The 24844-nt window shown below is 36.2% G+C and overlaps 1 protein-coding gene and 1 pseudogene across 2 annotated transcripts; one reads left to right on the top strand and one right to left on the bottom strand.

The window, feature by feature from the left end:
• Positions 1-3101: 3101 nt before the first annotated feature.
• On the top strand, positions 3102-14308 carry LOC133867685 (oligopeptide transporter 1-like; annotated as a pseudogene).
• Positions 14309-20550: 6242 nt separating this feature from the next.
• LOC133868478 (phosphoglycolate phosphatase 2) lies at positions 20551-24098 on the bottom strand. Of its 2 annotated transcripts, none has more exons than XM_062305379.1 (11): positions 23898-24098; positions 23663-23730; positions 23461-23553; positions 23293-23364; positions 22823-22894; positions 22485-22544; positions 22342-22394; positions 21576-21673; positions 21383-21482; positions 20931-20964; positions 20551-20827 (listed from the first exon to the last, which is right to left on the bottom strand). In XM_062305379.1, exons 1-11 carry the CDS (start codon positions 23989-23991, stop codon positions 20822-20824), a joined length of 750 nt encoding a protein of 249 aa, XP_062161363.1. In that variant the 5' UTR covers positions 23992-24098; the 3' UTR covers positions 20551-20821. The 2 variants fall into 2 exon arrangements, with proteins under 2 accessions (XP_062161363.1, XP_062161362.1); XM_062305378.1 differs by having other exon boundaries at positions 20931-21034; positions 23898-24089.
• Positions 24099-24844: the final 746 nt, after the last annotated feature.

Here is a 24844-nt window from a genome sequence, read left to right as displayed (position 1 = left end):
TTAAGAGTATGATTAGCTATAATTTAAAGAAAAAACAATTTGGAGAAGTGGATGCTAATGCTCTAAGGAAGAAAAGAAAACACTACTGTAGTCCCATTCCTTTTCTACTTCTCTATTCTTTTGCCGTACTAACTTATGATGTGGTAATGAAAATCACTTGATCATTGGAATAATACTTGTAAAATAAAATAAAATATAATTAAGATCTGATTACTACTATAACGTCATACCAATTATATAAGAGTTGTACGTTGAATATTTAAATGAAATGTAAGGCAAATTAATAGAGACAAAAAGTTCAATCTTAAGACCATTAACCTTGTCATCATGTTAAATCATCACTTATTTATTTATTAATTAAGCTCGTAAAGAAAAGATAAATTTAATTATTGAATTAATATTTTAATATAACAATTTAATTATCGATCATTACTCATTCATTTAATTATAGGAAGCATCAAGATTTGAAATGCCTACACTTGTAAAGTGGGTTTTCTGCTTTCCTCCTCCTTTTTGTGTTTTTTTTTGTACCAACTTCGATTAGCATAGTGGTGGGTCATTTGGATATAGACTTGTCAAATTAGTTCAATAATTTATACACACTCATATCACAAAATAAGGGGCATCTTTTAGAAAAAGGAGGGATGCATTTGGGGTGTAGGGGGGGGTACTAGTGTGGGGGTGAGTGAGAGGATAATCAAACTGAAAATAAAAACAAAGAGATAAGAGTGTGGGTAAATTAATGTGTAGGAGATGGGAGGAAAAAGGCTACAAATCGCCTAAAACAAGATAAAAGATAAGAGTGAGGGCTAAATGGGACCATGCATGACATCTAAGAGCCTAGAGGAGTCTATAATGTCTAAATCTGGGATCCCCACAAGCCAATTACTCTCTTGAGCTGTGAATATATTCGATTCATCATTTCTCGCACGTTTGGGGGGGGGTGGTTTGTTGGTGGTGACATTTGCAAGGGATTATCCAACCTTGTGCAACAATTCCATTTAATTTTATAGTATCCATGTTGGCTTTGGCAAGAGATATCAAAGAGGCAAATTAAGCAATGAAGCATTATCAAAGAAAAAGAAAAGCGTTTACATATAGGTTAGAAATATGTATGTATATATATATATATGGTGGGAAATAATAAGAAGGAGATCGGAGAGAGTGAAGAGAAAGGGACGGATGAAGTGTTAAAGTTACGTACTGTATTAAAGTATATATATATTGAACAATATTTTAATGGTCTCTATTTATAGAGAGGTTAGGAGTATGTAATGAACATAAGTAAATTTATAGTAAATAAGAAAGAGAATAAACCGTACAATAAATTAAACTAAAGCCTAATTAGAGAATATCATCTAGGAAAATATTAGAGATACTTTCATTTTACTCACACCTCCTATATTCTTAGACGTGGCAATGCAATATGACACTACCATATATGTTAGCCTCCCGAAAAACTACTTGTGCCAATGTGACAAGGCATTGCCATGTTAGTGTTAAAAATAAATTGTCCAGCCTCTTTCATGATTGGCCAATCATTTCTTCCGGCCTAATCTCCATAAGCGGTCGCAACTAACAAGATTAAAATGAGAGTGTTTTTAACATTACTCTTATATCTATTGCACTCATTTACATCATAAACGTATAAATGCTCTTCTCTACTTGAAAAATGTGTGCCCAAAGAGTTTGAATAAAATGTATGCATGTCTTGTGCAAGTATTGTGCAATAAATGTAATCCTATCATGAGAATAGGAAAAACGCTTTATAGTATATATATGTAGTTATGTAATTAGGTTGAAAATGGTTATGCGGCCGGGCAAAAGGCAAGTCATTTGAAAAAATGGACGAAGTTTCTTTCTAAAGTATGATGAAAAAATATCTTTTAATTCAGTCTATTAAAGTAATGTCTGTCTTTAGAGCATGAGATTTTCATATGATATGCATTTTAAAAATGAAAATAAGAACCACATGCTCTAATTACATATATCTCTATTAATTCTATTAAAAATACATATAAAAATGATATGCTTTAAAGATAGATGTGAATTTAATAATATAGGTTAAAAAGAATTTTTTCCAACTCAAATTAAAGAAAAACCTCGTGAATTAAATGCACTTGATAAATTGAACTTGTAAAATAATGGTACAAATAATTCGTAGCAATAATTTGAGCAGAGATTTAATTAAGAACAAGATTAAAGGAAGCCTAGTGACATGGTCTAGTCATGTACGTGCATGCAACGAAGATAATGACCAAACTAGTGACCGTATCAAGGACGGACAAGCATTCTCATCTTTCAATTGAAATTGGAATGAGTATGGATAGAACTTTTAGTAATTTTGTTATTCGATTAATAATAATTTAAATAATAAATATGAGAGAGTTTTTATATATGGAGTGGATTGTTATTCGATTAATAACAATTTAAATAATAACAATTGATTCATAGAAATGCATATGATAATGTTTTGGATATGACAGTCCTTGTCTCCTTAATTACAGCAATATAATTAATTACAACTAGAACTGTGTCCCTTAGAAGTTCGACGCCATAAATGTTCCTGATCACCACCTTATTGGATAATTTTGTGGAGCTAAGGCACGCAATTCCATAACTCTACACGTGGGAGATTCCAAAGTTTGATTTGTTCCTTTCATCCCTTGGAAAAAGCAAACTAATTTCAACCTCTTCGTCTCTGACTCTTCGATTCAAACATGAAACATGGTTGTCGCTTCTTCGACTTTCTGGCGTGGCATCTCCAATTAGAACCATGGCATTTTTTATTTGTTTTTAATATTGAAACTACGTATAAAGTAGACATATCAAATAGGAGTTGGTTTAATTTCTCTTTGGTTAAGAGGGATTAAATTGATATTGTCAAATAGGTTGCATCTATCAATTGGGTGTGGAAATTGAAGTAATTTACGCATAAGCAAATAAAAATATAAGGAGAAACTTTGAATTTTTTATTTTTTTATTTTTTTTGAACGGCCAGTATCGTGACAGAGCTTCTGCAAAATAAGGAAGAAGTTATCAGAAACCACCGACCTTAAAAGGTTGGAAGCGCTCTGAAGTTCAAGTTATTAGTAAATCATCTCGGCAATTTGTGAAGCATGGAGCAATCCACTAGTAATGCACTTCCTCTGCCATATCAGTCCAATAAACTTAATCCAGATGCTCATCCTTCTGAAAATTCTGGTAGACCCTTTCCTCTTGATCAGTTTCTCTGAAAATTATTTTGGTTGCCATACAATATTTGATAATTAAGAGCTGAGGAAATATTCTTCAATGGCGAGCTAGCTAGCTCTTGCTCAAGCTTATATATTAAAGATATATATGATTATCCGTTATCTTATATATTAACGATCCATGTACCAAAAGTGCATGGACTGTTGCGAAAATGCTTGCCTCTCAGTTCTACTTAATTACCAAACAAAAGAAAGAAAATATTCCCACAACTTATGTTGAAAAAACAATACCATATATACATGTTTGTGCATGTAAATTCTTTCCCTTTGTAATATGATTATTTTTAGACATGAACACATAGTTAGAATATTAAAATTAAATGATTAAATTTACTATTTCATATTAATTTAAGTTTTTTGGATAATTGGTGATTTAACGTAGTATCAAAGTAAATTGAGGTGATCTTTATAATTTACCCCATGATAGTGCGTTTGGTTCGAATATTTTTCAATATTCGAACCGGGTTTTTATTCAAAAACCCGGATCCATGGTGAATAAAACCCGTCTGCCTCTTGAATATTGTTTTGAATGCGGTTTGAATTTCGAGGTGCAATTTCTTTCAACAGTAGAAATCAAAGCTAGCAAAATTTTTTTTTTTTAAAAAAAAAAAAAAAAACAAGAAAAATAGGAGAATGGGGTGGCCGCGCGCCACCCTGCGACCCCCTGGGGGTGGCCCGAAAGCCCCCCTGCGTGAATTTTCGGGATGGCCGTGCGCTACCCCCTAAGCCCTAGGGGTGGCCGCGCGGCTACCCCCAGTGGCCGGGGGTGGCTGCGCGCCAACCCTTGAGCCTTAAGGGTAGCTTTCGGGCCACCCCAAATGGATCCAGGGGTGGCCTGAAAGCCACCCGGAAGCCTTAGAGGTGGCTGTCGGGCCACCCTTGGGGCTGAGGGTGGCCGCGCGGCTACCCCGAGTGGCCTGGGGTTGGCTTTCGGGCCACCTCAAATAGATTTCGGGGTGGCCTGAAAGCCACCCCTAGGGGGTGGGGGGGTGGCGCTCGGCCACTCCCCTCCCAAGGGGTGGCTGCCGATTCTCCTATTAATCTATTTTTATTTTTGTTTTATAAATAAAAATAAAAATTTTGTTTTTTTAGTTTTTAATTTTTAATTATTATTTTTATTATTTTTTACCATACTAATCATTATACACAACTTTTCAAAAAATCCAATCACTTTATACCATTATAAAACACTTTTTTTCAATCTCAGAAATTCAACACCCAAACACATATTCGAAAAGAATCTGAATTATATTCAACATCCAAACACATTTTCATTGTCTTGAAATTCGCAATCAGATTCAGAATATTATTTATATTCGAAAAATTCAATACCCAAACAAACAATATATATCTAAAGTATGCTATACTTTTGAAGAAAGTTTAGGATATGTTAATTGTGAATGCTAACTTATTAACTTTGGCTTTAGGACTGTAATCAAGTCGAGTTGAGCCAAGTATTGAAAGTAGATGTTAGTTTCATTTAATTTTTTTTTTTTTCGATCACGAGCCAAGTAATTGAGTTTATCACTGAATTAAATAATTTGTTTAAACTTAATTAATTTATTTTTCAAACGAATTCGAGCTTATTTACGAGTTACTCAATTAACTTATTCATTACGTATATAAAGTAAATATAGCGATTGTTTATTTTATTTTAATTTTTTCATAAATCCACACTAATCATTAGTTATGGTTTTATTATTCGAGTTAATTAGACTCGAATCTTAAACAATATAATTAATCTCGAGTACTCAATATGTTTGTATTATATAATTATATACATTCATTATGCACACACATAAACATATATCTATATCAAGATTTACAATTACAATCACTCAAGTTAAATCTATTACATCACAAAGAGAATTCGTTTTTATCTTTTTAAATACTTAAAGATATTCGCATTACAAAGTTGAAAGTAATACTAAAATAATAAAAATGAAATTATATGAGTTTGACTCGCTTAGTAAACGAATCTGAAAATTTATTCAAGCTTTGTTCGTTTCATATATGAATCAATCCTAAGCCAAACTAATTTAGCCCGAACCTATGTGTGAGTGGCTCTATTCATTTATAGCCCTATTTAATTTGGCTTATATCTTTCCAAAATGTTGCCTGTCTCTTTGTTAATTGTTATACTCTTGATTTGATTGTAAAGTCTACCTTTCCAAATGAATACGTCTTTTTTTTTTACTTGGCTTTGCAGATGAGGTAAATGATTCTCCAATCGAACAAGTTCGACTCACAGTCCCCATTACAGATGATCCAACACTGCCATGCTTGACGTTTCGAACATGGGTTCTGGGGATCACATCGTGTGCTCTTCTGGCATTCTTGAATCAATTCTTTGGATACCGCCAAAATACACTCTATATATCATCAGTTTCAGCCCAGATTGCAGTACTTCCAATAGGAAAGCTTATGGCAGCATACCTACCAAACAAACCAATTCGCATTCGTGGGACACAATGGTTCTTTTCATTGAACCCAGGGCCCTTTAACCTGAAGGAGCATGTTCTTATAACCATATTTGCCAATTCAGGTTCCAACACGGTTTATGCAGTGAACATTATTACCATTGTCAAGGCTTTCTATCACCGGGGAATTCATCCTCTGGCAGCCATCTTGTTAACTCAAACCACTCAGGTGAAATTCTATTTTGTGTAAATCCTGAACTTGATACGATACCGTGCTACTTCCCTTTTGTTCTATTGTTTTTATTGCATAGAAAACACGCACACAAGGCCCTTGCTGCAGAGAAATATATATGTTGCTACAAAAGAATCCAGTGTAATGGAATGTGTTAAGCATACTGAAGTTTCCGCACATGCAGCCTCAGCCGCACATGCAGCCTCAGCCGACTTGCCATCTCAACACCTTGCCAATATTGCAACCATCAAATCAGGAGTGATTAGCATCAATTCTGGAAAGGATACAGTCACCAAATCAGGAGATACTGAGGCCACCAAATCAGGCATTGCAGCCACCGAGTCTGCAATACCATCCGCAAATCACTCTGGAATGAGTGCTCTCCACGACAAGCATCAAGCAACCTATGGAAAGAACCTAGTCGACAGAATATGGCAATATCCTGCAACTTATGGAAACATGCAGACCCTTGGCACTCAAGACAAATCTACAAGATCCTCCTCACCACTATTAGGCAATGACAGCATGCGTTACTCTCCAAATATACTCACTGATGGAATTAGACCAAGATAGAAAGATCTGTGTAATTTAATTTATTTCTTATTATGCTTTTATGCAAACATGTATATAATGATGTAAACCTCAGTTGATTGAATTAAGGGAAAATATTCCTACATTTCAAAATTCTTATCATGGTATCAGAGCCATAAGGCACACGCCCAAATTCTCCTCTGTCTTGCTTCCCGAACCTCTCCACTTCTCTCTGCTTCTTCTACCTTACCCCTATTTTCTGAAATGGCAGCCTCCTCTTCCAACAACCCAGCTACTACCTTGACTACCTCCCCTCCTCCAAATCTAGCCTTTCACGAAAAACTAGAAGGACCTAATTATCTCAGCTGGATCACTCAATTTGGCCCCATTCTCCGTAGCCAAGACTCCATGGGTATTGTTGATGGAACTGAACCATGCCCACCCCAATTTCTCCTTGATGCTGAAAATAAGGAGATCCCCAATCCAGCCTTTGCTATTTGGCAAAGAAAAGACCAAACTATCTTGAGTTGGATCAATATTACCCTCTCCAAGAAAGTCCTATCCACTATCTATGGCCTGGAAACATCAAAACAAGTGTGGACAGCATTAGCAAACCAGTTTGCTAATCAGTCTAAGTCTCGAGTTGCCAATCTCAAAACAAAGTTGCAGAGTCTTCACCAAGGCTCCAAAAGTTGCTCAGACTATATTCAATCTGCCAAGGAGTGTGCAGATCAACTTGCAGCAGTCGGCAAGCCTGTCCCCGACGAAGATTTGATCATCTATCTTACCAATGGTCTCAATCCTTCCTTCAACAGCTTCATTACCACTATTAACATCCTATCCCGAGATAAGCAGATGACATTTGAGGACTTCCAGGATGAACTTCTCAACCATGAGATGCTGCTCAAGCATCAACAAGTCCAAACTGTGGACACTTCCACTTTTGCTTTATTCAACCAAAAGCAAGGCAGCCGACCCTTCCCTCACAAACCTCGAGGGGGACTTTCTCCACGGTTCCCTCCTCCCAGATTTTCTCCTTCCGGATATTCCCCTAGAAATTTTGGTCCCAGACATGATGCATCAGCACCTACCACCCGCTACAATGCTGTCCCTCCTCCTGCCAAGTATTCTAGTCCATCTAGATATCCTACTCCCAGACCAGCAGCAGATTCCAGACCTATTTTCTCTCATGTCCCTCAAGTCCCATGCCAAATCTGTGGTAAGCTCAATCATATAGCTCTTGATTGCTTCCACAGAATGGACTATGCATTCCAAGGTAGACGGCCCCCTTCTCAACTGCAGGCCATGGTTGCTAACAGCAATGCTATCTATGAGGATCAGGAATGGTTTGCAGACAGTGCTGCCAATGCTCATATCACACATAACCTGGACACCCTTCAAATTCAGCACCCATTTCAGAATAATGAAGCTGTAGCTGTCGGGAATGGATCTGCTCTTGCTATAGCTAACACTGGTTCAACTCAACTTTCCTCTTCTCAGTCCTCCTTTAATCTTCATAATGTTCTTCACTGTCCTAATGCTGCAGCTAACCTCATCTCTATCCAACGGTTTTGTCTAGACAATGCATGTTACTTTATTCTTACTGCAACTCACTACTATATTATTGACCTGCAGACACAAACACTCCTGCTGCAAGGGCCGAGTGAAAATGGCATGTACCCCCTTCGGTTTGGCAAGACGCTTCATCAAGGCAGCAAGGCTTTTACAGCTATGATAGGAATAAAGACCTCCCATTCGGTTTGGCACTCTAGATTAGGCCATCCCTCCCCTGATATTGTATCCCGTATTGTTAAAGAAAATAAGCTGCCTTTATCTTCTTCTGAAATGAATAAAACTGTTTGTGCTTCTTGTCAAATGGGTAAAGGGAAGAAACAACCTTTTTCTGTCTCAAACCGTGTCTCCACTTCTCCCCTTCAACTCATTCATACTGATATTTGGACATCACCTGTTCCATCTATCACTGGTTTTAAATACTATGTGGCCTTCATTGATGATTTCTCCCGATATACTTGGATCTATCCACTCTATTACAAATCAGACACATATGACACTTTTGTTAAATACAAAACACTTGTAGAAAACCAATTCTCCACCACCATTAAACAATTACAGTCAGATGGTGGAGGGGAATACACCTCCCTTCAATTTCAATCATTTTTGGCCCAACATGGCATTGCATTCAGAAAAACTTGCCCCTATACCTCTCCTCAAAATGGGGTTGCCGAAAGAAAGTTAAGGCATATTCTTGAGACCGGTCTGACACTCCTAGCACATGCTCATTTGTCAAACAAATATTGGGTAGACTCGTTTCTCACTGCTGTATACACCATTAACAGACTTCCCACTCCCAAACTTGACTACCGATCCCCTTATGAAAAGCTGTTCAAACTGTCTCCAGATTATCAAAAATTTCGTGTCTTTGGTTGTCTATGCTATCCCCTGCTGCGCCCCTATGTTTCTCACAAACTAGAATACAGGTCTAAGCCCTGCATTTTTCTTGGATACCAGTTTGCCGGTTACAAGTGTCTAGACCCAGTTACCAACAAAGCCTATCTATCGCGACATGTTGTGTTTGATGAAGCTGTCTTCCCTGCCAAGGACTGTGCCACTTCACTCCTCCCTTCTCAGCTACCATGCACAGGTGAGACTCCTCTCTCTTCACTTATCTCTTCCTCTCATTTATTCACTGCTACTAATCTTGTGCCTCATGCAACCTCATCACCTTCACACACTGATTTACCAACCGCCTCAGCCGATGATTCTATCCCAGAATCCTTGCTCGCACCTCCTTCACCTGCTACCTCCCACTCACCCTCCCACTCACCTCCTACCACATCACCTCCTCTCCCCTCATCTTCTCTTCCCCTCCCTTCTGATGCTGCTACCTTTTCTTCTCCTCCACAATCACTTTCTATCCCTTCTCCCCTTACTGTCCCAGAGTCCCATTCCTTGTCCCTTCCTACTTCCGTCAGTGAACCACCACTTCCCGCTCCGCCATTGGTCCAACCTTCTTCACATCCCATGACAACTCGATCTCACACAGGCTCCCTCAAGCCCTCTTCATTTCCAGGCTTCAAACTTTACCACTCTAGATACCCTTTTCTCAACTATTCCTCTGTTCTCTCTGAATCTGAACCCTCCTGCTATAGCAAAGCAGCCTCCGACCCCCGTTGGCAAGCAGCAATGACTGCTGAATTTGATGCCCTCACCTCCAACAGCACTTGGACACTCTGTCCCCGTCCTCCTAATCGACATGTCATTCACTGCAAATGGGTCTACAAGATAAAACGACAGGCTGATGGCTCTGTGGACAGGTTCAAAGCTCGCCTTGTAGCTAAAGGCTTTGAGCAACAGGCTGGGATTGATTACACAGAGACTTTCAGTCCGGTTATCAAGCCTGCAACAATTCGGCTTTTACTTGCATTGGCAGTTTCTTTTGACTGGCCCATTCGGCAACTAGACATCTCCAATGCCTTTCTTCATGGGAGTTTAACTGAAGAGGTCTACATGGAGCAGCCCCCAGGCTTTGTCGATACCCAGCACTCGAACTTTGTGTGTAAACTACATAAGGCCATCTACGGTCTTAAACAGGCACCGAGAGCTTGGTACACTCGGTTGTCTCAGTTTCTGCTTGATCTTGGATTTACTGCATCCTTGGTTGACACGTCCCTTTTTATTCATATCTCTGGCAGCATTAAAATTTTTCTCCTCATCTATGTGGATGATATTATTGTCACAGGTACACATGCCCCTCTTATAAGTACTCTCATTTCTCGGATGCAGCAGGAATTCCCTGTCAAAGATTTGGGGCCGTTGCATTATTTTCTTGGTATTCAGGCTACTCGCACTTCCAATGGACTCCATCTCTTTCCAACTTTGATGGTGAGACCTTGCCTGACTACTCAGAATATAGAAGCATTGTTGGAGCTCTTCAGTATTGTACTCTTACTCGTCCAGACATAGCCTTCTCAGTGAATCAACTCTGCCAGCACTTGCATCGTCCTACTACAGCACACTGGACAGCTGCCAAGCGTGTCCTTCGTTTCCTTAAGCACACCAGTAACCATGGTCTCTTTTATTCCACAAACAACTTGCAACTCAATGCCTTTTGTGACTCTGATTGGGCAGGGAGCCCAGATGACCGTCGTTCCACTTCTGGATTTGCTGTCTTCCTTGGGGATTCTCTCATCTCTTGGAGTGCTAAGAAGCAGCCAGTTGTCTCTCGGTCTAGCACGGAAGCTGAATACCGTTCTCTTGCTATTGTTACTGCCGAACTTTACTGGCTTCGGATGTTATTTTGTGAACTCAGTGTCCCTCTTCGAGTTGCCCCTGTCATCTGGTGTGACAATGTTAGTGCTCTTGCCCTTGCTTCTAACCCTGTCTACCATGCTCGCACCAAGCACATTGAAGTGGACTACCACTTTGTGCGAGAAAAGATCCTCAACAAAGATATCTCCATTGCTTTCATCTCCACAGCCGACCAGGTAGCTGATGTATTCACCAAAGGTCTCTCCATTGCCCGGTTTCAATTTCTTAAACTCAAGCTGAAGGTGCTTCCACCCCCTGTCAGCTTGCGGGGGGATGTTAAGCATACTGAAGTTTCCGCACATGCAGCCTCAGCCGCACATGCAGCCTCAGCCGACTTGCCATCTCAACACCTTGCCAATATTGCATCCATCAAATCAGGAGTGATTAGCATCAATTCTGGAAAGGATACAGTCACCAAATCAGGAGATACTGAGGCCACCAAATCAGGCATTGCAGCCACCGAGTCTGCAATACCATCCGCAAATCACTCTGGAATGAGTGCTCTCCACGACAAGCATCAAGCAACCTATGGAAAGAACCTAGTCGACAGAATATGGCAATATCCTGCAACTTATGGAAACATGCAGACCCTTGGCACTCAAGACAAATCTACAAGATCCTCCTCACCACTATTAGGCAATGACAGCATGCGTTACTCTCCAAATATACTCACTGATGGAATTAGACCAAGATAGAAAGATCTGTGTAATTTAATTTATTTCTTATTATGCTTTTATGCAAACATGTATATAATGATGTAAACCTCAGTTGATTGAATTAAGGGAAAATATTCCTACATTTCAAAATTCTTATCAGAATGCACCGGTTTTTAACATCAGTGGTATCTCCTTATGATTATTAGACTTGTCGGAATTGCTTCACCTTTCATCTTCTTGTGTTTGATGGATTATTCAGATGCTTGGGTACGGATGGGCTGGAATTTTTCGAAAGTTTCTTGTTGATTCACCTTACATGTGGTGGCCTTCCAACTTGGTTCAAGTCTCTCTATTTAGGTGCCCCTAGCCCCTCACTTTGCTTCCCTCCCCACCCTTTGACCCCACTTTTCAGTACTCTTCCACTCTGTGTTTTGATTATGAGTAATGTCATTTAGTAGACAATTATTATACAATTGTGATGATGTGACAGTTAAAATCAGCATTTTGAGCAATAAGGCTTGTAAAACAAAAATTTAACAACTACATCATTCCAGTTGTATGATAGTTATATAGCAGTGATCTACTAAATGACATTCTCCCCCTACCCCCCCCCCCCCCTTTTTTTTACATCTCCTCTTAATCATATATTTGAACTAGTAGGGCATTGCATGATGTTGAGATTAGGCCCAAGGGAGGCCTAACGAGGCTGCAGTTCTTCCTTGTGGTGCTTGTATCAAGCTTCGGATACTATATTGTTCCCAACTATTTGTTTCCATCCATAACTGCTCTCTCCTTCGTTTGCTGGATATGGAAGGACTCGGTTACAGCCCAACAAATTGGTTCTGGTCTTCGTGGCCTTGGTGTTGGCTCGTTTGCCCTTGATTGGTCCACTGCAGCTGGCTTCCTGGGATCTCCTTTAGCCACCCCTGGATTTGCTATCATTAACATAATGGTTGGTTTCTTCATAGTTCTCTACATATTGATCCCTACTAATTACTGGACCAATTCGTATGAAGCCAAGCGATTTCCTATTTTCTCATCACATGTGTTCAGCCCTGATGGTGGAGAATACAATTTCTCAGTAGTTTTGAATGATACAACCTTCCAATTCAATCAACAAGGATATGATGGCTATAGCAAAATTAACCTCAATATCTTCTTTGCATATGGTTATGGTCTAAGCTTTGCAACATTGGCTGCTACATTGTCTCATGTTGCACTCTTCCATGGAAGGTACTTTTGTATCCATGAAAAGAAACAATATTTTCCTGATAAGACATTAACAATTCTTTACATCGACTTTAATTTGTGCTGTCAAAGACTCAAAGGTTGTACTGCCTAGTGTATTTGCCTTTCTATATATGCAGAACAATCTGGCAACAAACAAAGGCAACATTCAAAGATAAGTTTGAGGATGTGCATACTAGATTGATGAAGAAAAACTATGACCCTGTCCCTCAATGGTGGTTTTATACACTCTTGACCGCGGTGGTTGGACTTGCCTTTCTTGCTTCAGAAGGCTTTGGCAGGCAATTGCAACTCCCTTACTGGGGAGTCCTACTAGCAATTGTCTTGGCTCTGTTATTCACCCTCCCAATTGGCGTAATTACTGCTACCACAAACCAGGTATGCTAGCCATTGATCACACTATATATAGGCTTCTGATCTCTTAGTCTTTGTGTTTGATCAGATTGTAAACTCTTTGTGCAGCAACCAGGAATCAATGTGATCACCGAGCTTATTATTGGTTACATGTATCCGGGGAAACCTCTTGCAAACGTGGCTTTCAAGACCTATGGCTTCATAAGCGTGTCACAGGCAATCATGTTTCTCTCAGACTTCAAGCTAGGCCATTAAATGAAAATTCCTCCAAAATCCATGTTTATTGTTCAGGTGGGTTTTTCAAATTTGCTTGAATATATAACTGGAAATTAATTAAACCGGCCAGAGAGTAAAACTAATGTTTGTTCCTAAATGATAAGTTAGTGGGAACCTTAGTTTCATCCTCAGCCTACTTCGCAACAGCTTGGTGGCTTCTCACGTCAGTAGAACATATCTGTGAACCATCAAAACTAGGAGAAGGAAGCCCGTGGACATGCTCTCTAGATGATGTTTTCTACAATGCTTCCATCATATGGGGTGTAGTCGGCCCACTTCGCATGTTTGGCCGTCTTGGCCTATACTCTAAGATGAACTACTTCTTTCTAATCGGTATCCTGGCACCGCTGCCGGTGTGGCTACTCTGTCGCTTGTTTCCGGAGCAAAAGTGGATAAGGCTCATTAACATGCCTATCATTTTAGGAGGTGCAAGGGGAATGCCACCTGCCAGGGCTGTGAACTACCTGTGTTGGGGCGCTGTTGGCATTTTCTTCAACTTTTTTGTGTACAGGAGATTCAAAGGGTGGTGGGCAAGGCACAACTACATCCTATCAGCCGGGCTAGATGCCGGAGTTGCTTTCATGGCTATTCTTTGCTATTTCACATTACAAATTAGAGAGGTCAATGGAATGAGGTGGTGGGGTTTGGAATTAGACGATCACTGCCCACTAGCAAGCTGCCCTACTGCCCCTGGCATAGCGGTTCAAGGGTGTCCCCTGTTCCATTGACAGCTTTTCTCTTTATTCGCTTTGTTATATGTAGCAGCCGAAGTATCTTCGAATTTCTTACACGTACAAGAGCTCATGAAGAAATTTATTCTAGCTCCTCTTGCGGCCGCTGTGACACGTACAGCATGTAAATTGGGAAGCTTCTGTGAATGATTGCCTGAGTAGGTGCATTTTTTTACAACTGGTCAAGTCCGCTAAGCTAAGGTTTTGTAGAATACATTTATTTATTTATTTATTTATTTTTGTAATTGAATAAGGAAAAGGTTTTGTAGAACACATTCCTAGGTGTTTGTTTTATTTTATTTTATAGGAATAATTGTATTATTGGTACCTGAGGTATGCCATAATTACAAATCACTCTCTATAGTTTAAAAAGTTTATGAGAGATTCTTGTGGTAAACTATAATTACAAATTGATCCATTGAGGCAAATTTTATTAAATTTTTTAACAGATTCTATTAAATGTTATGTCAGCTCCACATCAAACCAATAAAATGCCAACACGTATCCATCTTAATGAAAAATATAAATTTATTAAAAAATAAATAAACTAATTTTTTTAAAAAAATCAAAAATCAAAAAAAAAAAAAAGTAATAAATAATAAAAACTTATTGTTGCATAGTAAGATCTTAGTAATTTTTATCTCCAAGACTGAACCATTCTCTGAAAGTCTTGACCCAATATATTTCTCGCATTTCCAATCAAGGATCATCTTCATGAATAATCTTGTTTGGTTCCTCCTTTTTATTGGTCTCTTGAGTTTTCAAATTCAAATCAAGTGCTATATATGGGCTATGATCATAATATACTATAGTTAAGTAGTAACTTAGCTAGTGCCATCATTCTGGGATCACCTGATCTTTCTACATTTTAGGGCAATTGTTTCAGATATTGTTGTTGGCATTGCATGAACAGTATCGTGAGGGAAAAGGTTCCTCCATTTAATTTTAACTATATGCCTTGATTATACATTTTTCTTTATCCTAAATTTATAAGGGACATTATTGCCTCCCTCTATTTCCATAGCCTTACAAATCCTTTTTCTTTGGAGATATATAATACTCAAACCACCCTCAAAATGGATAGGATAAGAGTATCACCTCTACTTTAATTTTTTTGTTAAAGAGGGAGGAGAAGTAACCAATATTGGAGTCATCCTAACCTTCTTCTTTACATGTAGGGATAATATATATGCTTTTTCAGCGGCCAATTGAGATCTCTAATTGGGTTTTCTCCTTGTAAAACGCAGCCCTAGCTTTTATAGGTTCTAAATTACACAATGGGGGGAAAGTAGATTACACAAGGAGTTTTTTTTTTTTTTTTTTTTTGGGAACAAACTCTATTTTGTCACAATTCGTTGTTGTGAGGAATTCTAGTACTTTAGTGATCATAATTATTTTATACCGGCTGTTATTTGATATTTTTTTGGTTCATTTGTGGCCAAATGTTACAAAGGTGCTATTGCAATACCATTGCATTAACATAATTTTTCCTAACTAAAAATTATTGCCATTACTATCATGTTTTCACAATTCTAAATTCAGTTTCAACACCTTCTTTCTTCTGGGCGCCCAAATTAAAATAGATAGATTATGGGCCGCCCAAATTAAAGTAGTTTGATGCCTTCTTTTGTCATTTCTGATAATGTTCTTAACTGTTTACTCATATTTCAGTTCTCATATGGAAATCTTGTTGACAAATTGAAAGATCACAGTTGTTGCAATCTTATTCCAGTTATTTGTTGGCGTCATTGCCTAAAGGCTATCAAGATTAAGAATTTAAGAGGATCTATAGAAGAAGATATTCTAAAGAAGTATTTTTCTGATAATACAAAAATATTAGAGAGCTTCCATTATTTAAAAGGATCTGCATTGCCTAAAGTTTGATGAGATTAATAACTGTAGAGAATGTACATATGAAAAGATTCTAAAAATAGTATCTTTTAAAGAATTTATAGTTCTTTGAATTTGTCTCACATATTGTTAACTTTTTTTGAATCATCTAATAGAATCATTTGACTTGATTCTGCTGATGTTTATTTTTATTTTAATTAAATATTGTAGAAGATATAATTTATTCAGGCATTCATCAACTTGTCATGCATCACAAAAATTTCTTGCTTATTAGAAAACTAGCATTAAAATATAGTGAATCTTCTAGTCGTCACATCCTTTTATGGATTGAAATGGTCTTGTAAATGCAATGTCTTAATTCGATCATAAATATAAATTAAGTATTGGTCACTGTTAATTACAGGCTAATAGAAGCACTATATAGTATATATATACTACCGGTTGTGTTTCATTCTTTCCTTTTCCCTTGCGTCTGAGAGACTTCTAGAGAGCTTCTTCTCTCTCTCTCTCTCTCTCTCTCTCTCTCTCTCTTCACCCAAATGATTTCCTTTTGCTAGAGAGTAGAGACAAATTTATGAAGAACATATGCATGATCCAACCAATAAAATGTTAATTAAATTGAAAATAATTTAATAGTAGAATATTGCCAAGACTACGAGGAGTAATTTGAACCATTACCACTCCCATATATGCATATGGCTTGTGATATATCTGTAACGTACATTTACATTTAATTATCTACTTAAGCCAACATATATATATTATCGGGTTAAATAGTTCTTGAAAACGTTAACTTAAACTTCAATCACAGGTCAATTTCCCAACAAAGAAAATGGTGCTGTTCAATATAATTCATTTTCTATCTCCCCAAGTTTTTTTTTTTTTTTTTTTTTTTCTCCCGTAAGTTTTATTTGAATGGTTGCAGGGATAAACGCAGAAATTAGTCTTGAGAGGATCCGGTTGGATTGAAATTTTTTAGGAATTTTTTTTTTTTTTTTTTTTAGAAATGTTTGTTTTCATTTTTCTACACATTTCTTGTCTATTTCCATTAAAAATCCACCATTAAATTTGTGGGTCCCACGAATTCAATGATGAATTTTTTTATTTTTTAATTTTTTAAGCTTAAACTGATAAGAAGAACTGAATTTAATTATTTATTTCATATTTTAACAAAAACTATAAATTTAACTTTTTTTCTCTTTTTTTTTTCTTAGAGGGTCGGGGTGCCGGGGAGTCGTCCTTCCACTCACCACATTCATCCCTAATTGGACAATTACGAAGTGGCAAGGTTTTTTTTTTTTTTTTTCAGTTAATTCTAATTATTTCGCTGAAAAAGTAATAATAATAATAATAAAAAATCTAAATCCTTTTGAGGAGGGACACCCATCCTGTTTAACCCTCCGGAATTACCCAAAAAAAAAAACCCTCCAAAAATGGCTAAAATCGTTAGAAAAATGCTACACTTCCCAATTTTCATTTTTAAAAGTTAGTTCTCAAGTAATGTGCTACCATCCCATAAGATCTATTATTTTGAAAAATGTGTCACCATCTTATGGGATGGTGACACATCAATTAAGAACCAACTTTTGAAGAAAAAATTTGAAAAGTATAACATTTCTCAAATCATTAAGATATTTGAGGTCTTATTTCCTTTTGGAAAGGACAATATTTAGTCTTTTTAATTAAACAGTAACATTTGGATACTTTCTATCTAACGTACTTTCCATCTAATTGCCGAGTACTGTTTCTTGTACAACTTTTGTGCAATTCTAACTATTTTTTTTATAATCAACTATTAGATTTGTTTTCCTACATGTAGGCCCTAAATATTCAATGGTTGATCTTAAAAATAAATAAATAAATAAAAATTGTTAGAGTTGTGCAAGAAACATTACTTCTAATTGTCTTGTTACTGCATACGAAAATGAAAGAAGATTAAATCAAGATTGTAAAAAACTTAAATTATTAGTTAAGAGTTTATAATTAAAAAAAAAAATTAAAATATCATAAAATTTTAAAACATTAACCCAAATGATTAAAAACAAAAATACATAGTTCAACTAACAGTAGAGACTTAACTTTCAATAAAATTGTAGTAAGTTTCTTAACGACTACTGCATGATCGTTAAAGTTATGAATCCATTGTTCAGAAAGATCAACATCTTCAAAAACTTGGCCGTTCTCCTGAAAAAAGAATATTCCAAACAAAAAGAAATTACATATATATACATACATATAAATTGTTTAAATTTTGAAGCAAAGTTATGGAAAAAAGAAATAAAATAAACAAAAGTAGTACCGCTGTTATTTTCCAGCTCTTGCCAAACGAGAAGCCTACTAGTTTTGCTCCAAAATAATCAAGTTTAACAATATCTACAGAGTCCCCTTTGTCAAAATTTTTATGACGAAATATGTTCCTGTCTTTGATATAGTGATTCGCCATTTTTGATCCTAATGGCAAATTGGGCACTAAAGTTCAAAAAAAATACAAACCAAACAATTGAGTAAAGTAGAAAAACAAATCATAACAAACTAACGTAAATAAAAGAAAACAAACATTCTCTTTAATAGTTGATCCTAATGAACTACTCACATAATCCACCTTCTAGCATAAAAACCCACTTCGGTCTTCATATATATATATAAAATTTTTTTTTAAAAAAAAAAAAAAAAAAGGAGAGAAAATTATAGTAAAGAATAATTAAAAGGATCGGAGAATCAAACCGTGAAATTGTAAAACTTGTTCTATATCATCATTGAGTTCAACATCATTGACGTATTCTATATAAGCTTTTATTTTTAACATGAAGGTCTTCATTGCTAAGGGAAAGCGAGTGGGGATCAGTAAGAGAGTTGGTCATATGGAAGTGGAGATGAAGATTGAAGATGCATGGTTTAATGCGAACAAGGAACTACTTATTTATAGACAGATTTGGATGGTTATTTTGTTAAACAATGCATGCTATTAACATATCTAAAGAGTAACATTGGTATTTATTCACATAAAACTTGCATGACCCACTCGTAAGTCATGAACAATATATGCATGAACTACTCATCAGTTTCCAATGTTGGGTCCGTTGGAAACCGATGCATGTGTAAATATTTTTGAAATTATAGCATGTGTACGTTAGAGAGACCAGCCTCTTGAATTCAATTTATAGGTTAGTCATAGCATTCAAAGACCTAGCAACTAGTCAATACAAAATGTCTATGTTATTTGAGCCTTTAAGTCTATAATAACTAATAGATTATTCTTTTCAGGTTAGTCAAAGTATTAGGAGACAATGGCAGAGTTAGAATTTTAATTCAGATGAGTCAAGATTTTTTTTTTTTTTTTAAATTATTATTAAATGAAACAAGCTTCACAACCAAATCAAGTCAACAAGTCGATTCACAAAAAAAAAAAAAAAAATAAGAGTCTTGTGTTCATGTGTGGCGGTTGAAGGTGGCGAGAACTCAAAATGGAAGAAAGGGCTAGGATTGTGTGACTAGATCTGTGACTAATGTCATATGGACTAACACCTTAATTTATAAGTAAAAAAGTTGTAGTCCTCCAAACATTCGAAGATAAATCTTCTCCAATTTGAATTTTTTATGTTGGTTTATAGATATTTTGTACCTTTTTTTATAGATGTTTTATACATACCAGTAGACTTAATTACAATGTCAATTGAACACTAACACTAAACATATCTTAAGTTTCTAACTAGTATGGTAAAATGGTTGTAACCAAGAGTGGAAATTCTTGTTCATGTATCGGATTTGGGTCATGTTGAAATATGAATATAAAATCATATAAGTCAACCCTAACTTGACTTCTTTAAATAAACGGATTAGACCCCTCAATCCTAACCCACTAATTTTGTGTTGGGTTTGTAGGACGTGTCAAAAATTGTCAGTCCTAAATGTCGTATTAAGAGTTCAAGTCATGTTGAGGCAAGGTATAAAATATGTAAATCAAGCCTAATTAAACGGGTCAAACTATCAACTATAACCTATTAATTTTGTGTTGATTCGTATTAAATTCGCGAGTAATATAAAAAATTAAGAGGAGTGGTACAGGTACTCGGTGGCGGAAACAAATGGTGGCTTGGGGGCCCAAGCCACCATGTTTTCCCAAAAAAATTTAAAAATATTATTATAATTTTTTTAAAATTAAAATTTTAACACCTATTTTATTATTATTATTATTATTTTTTTAGTTTTGTGCCCTTAAATTTTAGACCTAGCTAGCAGCCTGATTCTTAGCAAAAAGTGAAGTTAGTTTCTTCTAAATCCATTAATTGTTCAGAGACTTGGTCGTTATCCTCACGAAGAAAAAAAATAAAAATTCCAAACAAAATAAATTACATATTTATCTAGACATACATGTAAATTGTTTAAATTTTTGAAACAAAGTTATGGAAAAGAAAAGTAAAATTGCCAAAATTAGTACCATTGGTGTCAAAACTGTGCAGTCTTCTCATGGTGTCAAAAAGATGGTGTAAAGGGTTATTTATTTCCAATTTTTTGATTCATCGCCCACAGACACTAATGGGCATTAAGAAACAGCATTAGCAGGATTATGGAGAGAGGAGATAACAAATTAAAGGGATCTCATTGCTTCAAAAAAAAAGGGATCTCATTGCGAGGGACAAAGGAAGATAAATATAATACTGTTGCTAATGAATCAAGAGTGCATAGCTATTACTGTGGTCTCCACCCATTGGAGTACTCCAAGTCCAGTGAAAAATATTTGGAAGTAGAATCATTTTACAAAAAGAAAACCCATCTAGTACAAGATAATGCCTGTAAGCAATAATTACCCCCAGGATAAATAAATGGACCGAAAGAATGTTGGGTTATGGTCCCAATAGTCCCAAAATGTCAGAAATTTTCTGTGTGTAATAATCTGGTTTGATATTATTTGAAGGGTCTTGAAGAGTTGGTTGACTTGTTACTCCTGCAATCACAGCAGTTTCATGAGCCTCAGCAAATTAATGGAGGACTAGTAACCCCTCAAAGTTAAAACTACTCCTGATCATTCTAAGAAGAGAACCGTGTACCTGAAAGTACAAGAAGAGTTTTGCATCCAGCATTCTGTCCAAATAAGATATCAGTATCTAATCTATCACCCACCATACACATTTTCGAGCAACTGATTTGAAATCTGCAAAAAAAAAAAATACCAGTATAAAAATTCTCCTAAACTAAATTTGATATTAAATCCAACAACAAAGTGTGATTAATTATGTCAACAGGATCTATCATTATGCTATACCACTCTTTTAATCTCTGTAGTCTGCATGTATTCTACAACCTTTCAGTTTATCTGCTCCAATTTCACTTTGGCTCTTAAACTACATGGCTCCCAACTTATTACACTTTTTTTTTTTGTCATAACTATACAGTTCTGATTAAAGCATGGGATTTCAGTCAAAAGACAAGCTCTAAAGTCGATTATGTGCCTGAATTTACATGACGATAATTTATAAAATGATCCAATTAGAACACTTACTTTTGTAGTAAGAAGTCCATTAAAAAGGGGGACGGTTTTCCAACTACAATAGGCTCCTTCTGGGTTGATCCACAAATAGCAGCCACCATACACCCTGCACCTGAAATTCAAATTGAAACATTATGAGGGACTCTGTCAAAGTTGCTTACTAAGCCAACTTTCTTCAAGTGAAGATTGAAAGTGAAAAAGAAACCAGGCCACTCTTGCAAATCAGTCATATGTCCAACTGCATCACGGTTAGTAGCAATGAAAAGGCATCCAGGATTCTCACGAATGCAAAGGGTTCCATATCTGCCAGTTGAAAGCTTGAATGTTTTAGACGAATCAGCAAAAACAAAGCAGTAAACAGCTCGTAATATGAAATTTTAAATATATTACAAAGCAACAATTAGCATTGCATTTTAGAATTCAAGAGGTCAGAATTCTTATAGTAGAAAAAATGACCATGATACTATTCAATTCTCTATGCAGAGAAGTTCCCTCATGAATTGCGTTGAGCATCTGAGATCTTGAATGCAATGTTGGTTATAACCTTTGCAAAGGTCAACAAGCGTTTGGTTTTGAGTTAATCCAACAGATTATGAAGAAACAAATGAAAAGGGGCTAAGAAAGTTAAGTTAAGAAAATAAATTGTAAAGACTTAATAGTTACGACCCACAAGAGAAATTATAGAGGTGAAAGCCATGACAAGTTGAGTATCAAAAGATTAAATAAAGACAATCTCTTCTGGAACATGTATATATTTCCTTTAGAATGTTTTGATAACTTCTTTCAAAGAGTCAACAAAGTTTATAGAGGTCTAGACCTCCCATTAGCAGCCTGCATCAGACAAGAATGTCACACGTTTAAGCGGTTTGTATTCAAGGGATTCCTTAAGGCATGTAATCGAAACTGTAAAAGTCAACAGGTAGCAGGCATTACATAGGGGAGAGGGAAACAAGGAATTTAGACTTTCTTACTGAAGCTTGTAATAGTTAATATACTGGTCTAGTCCAACAACAACAGCTCCAACCTGGGAATAGGAGTTCTGAAGCATTTTAATAGCAAGCAAACAACACAAAGTAAAATTTTCAAACAAATTAGAGTCAATCTGATACATTACAGTCTTTTCATGTTCAAAGAGGCAATTTGGTTTCAGCTGTACTGTCTTTTTGCCATCTTCCTGCAATAACTTGCTTTCATTAGCATACCTATGGCTTAAACTCAAGGGTTTCTGCCCTAATGGCACGAGGCAAAACCCAATTTATTGGCAACCAGATAACCTGGCCAGTTGGGGGAGTGCCAAAACTACAGAACGTGCTTAATTTGACCTCAAAAACTGTTGACGCCATTCATGAAAAGCTAGGAAATAAAGACTGAAAATGCAGTTGAGCATATGGGATATATATCTTATCTGCAAGCTTATAAACTTCATTTTGAAAAAAGAAATGAATAAATTACCGGGCCACCAAGACCAGTAAATCCAGCAAGCTCCAGCTCTTCCAATATACCTTCCTCACCTATCACATAAACCTGTGAAAGGAACAAACTTGTGGCGACAATCACAAACTAATTATGACACACAATGCATGCAAATTCACCAGCACTAGACCATCCAATTTGTGGACTAACAAATAAGTCATGAATTGCGAAAAACTAGTTATTAGATCCACCTAATGTTGGATTTTAAACAACAAACCAGATCTCAATTGATAAACACATCCAACTATAGGACAATGGGACTCTAAAATGGTTTTTTGGCTTTGGGTGTCAAGTTTGAGTACTGCTATACATTTCATTCTTAGTAGTTAATTAGCATTATCTGCTTCTAATTCTCTAGGAAATTAAACGAAAATTACTTGTATTTTTTATTTGAGGTAAATGGATATTCAAAAATTAAAAGAAAATATGTGAATAGAAGCATAATGAACCTTTTTTTCTCTTGGAAAATTGTTGACCTTCAAGAACATAGCAGCCGCAAAGGATGAGCAGAATATCTCGTCCTACAAAAACAAAAATGGGAGAGAATCAGCATTTAGAAAGTAGTACTCATAATTGTTTCTGAAAAAGTCTATTGGAATTGGAATTGAGAAAAAAACCTCAGTGACGGAAATTCCCAAGGAATGAAATTTCTTAGCGTATTGCCTCCTTGATTTTGTGGAATTATTGGTCACAAACACCAACTTCTTTCCCTGAAAAATGTGTTAGGAAGCAAAGGAAATTAGTAAGAACTTCGAGAATCTCGAACAAAAAAGAAAAAGAAAAATGGAAGCAAGAGAGAGTGAGAAAGTGGGCGCGTGCCTTGGAGCGAAGCATATCCAATGTCTGTGGAACGCCATCAATAAGTGTATCACCCTTCCATATCACACCTGTGTATAAAAACCCAGATCATTCGTAGTAATAATTATATACAACAAGAATATTGAGATTAGAATTGAAATACCAAACAAAGAGACAGTAATATATACAAACACAAACAAGAAGAAGAAGAAGAAGAAGAAGAAGTAAATAGTGGAGAAGTATAAATGAATGAGACCGTCGCAGTCGAAGAGAAAAGCTTCGACGGAATCGAGAAGATCTCCGACGCTCTGGGAAGAGAGAAGCTGAGCGGCGCCTCTTGCGACGTCCATTGCGTGCAAAAAGTGTAAGCGGCAGAGCCCGCAATAGCCAATGGCAGAAAGGGAATATGTGCCTTTACGACCAGAGGCTGAGAGGCGCACGTTTTGTCGTTTGCATTTTGGAATATGCTATATTGCTATGCCTATTGCCTTCAATGAACCCATGGAAATTCGGGCCTCCAATTTTTTTTTTTTAGAAATGTTAAATTTACTCCCATTGCTCCCAAGTGCTAACATTCTCCAAGCACTTCTCCATTTGATGCTATACCTATATATCTATATGTATTTTTATTTATTATTTTATTATATGATAATTTTTGCAAACGTATCAAGGAGTGAGTACTTATGAGTGAACACTTTAGAGTATGCATACCACTTATTTTAATGTTTTATACTATTCACAAATTTGATGAGAATATAACAAAAAATTAATAGGTTATAGTTGATAGTTTGACTCATTTAATTTGGCTTAATTTACATACTTTATACCTATGCCTTAACATGACTTGAACCCATTATACGACATTTAGGACTGTATGATTTTTATACAATCTACGAACCAAACACGAAGTGAGTGGGTTAAGATTAAGAGGTCTGACTCGTTTAAAAAAAAATATATATGTCTGACTCATCCGAATCAAAATTCTAACTCTGTCACTGTCTCCTAATACTTTGACTAACCTAAAAAGAATAATTTATTAGTAACATTAAAATATTCACTTGCTTAAAAAAAAAAAAAAAAAAAAAAAAAAAAAAAAAAAAGAAAGAAAAAAGAAGAAGAAGTAGTTATTATAGCCTTAAAGGCTCAAATAACATAAATAGTTGCTAGGCCTTTCAATGCTATGACTAACCCATAAATTGAATT

Source organism: Alnus glutinosa, chromosome 5, assembly GCF_958979055.1.
Source record: "Alnus glutinosa chromosome 5, dhAlnGlut1.1, whole genome shotgun sequence".
NCBI classification, from domain to species: Eukaryota; Viridiplantae; Streptophyta; class Magnoliopsida; order Fagales; family Betulaceae; genus Alnus; species Alnus glutinosa.
The sequence above is the reverse complement of the archived record's forward strand: the minus strand, read 5'-3'. Positions and strand labels throughout refer to the sequence as shown.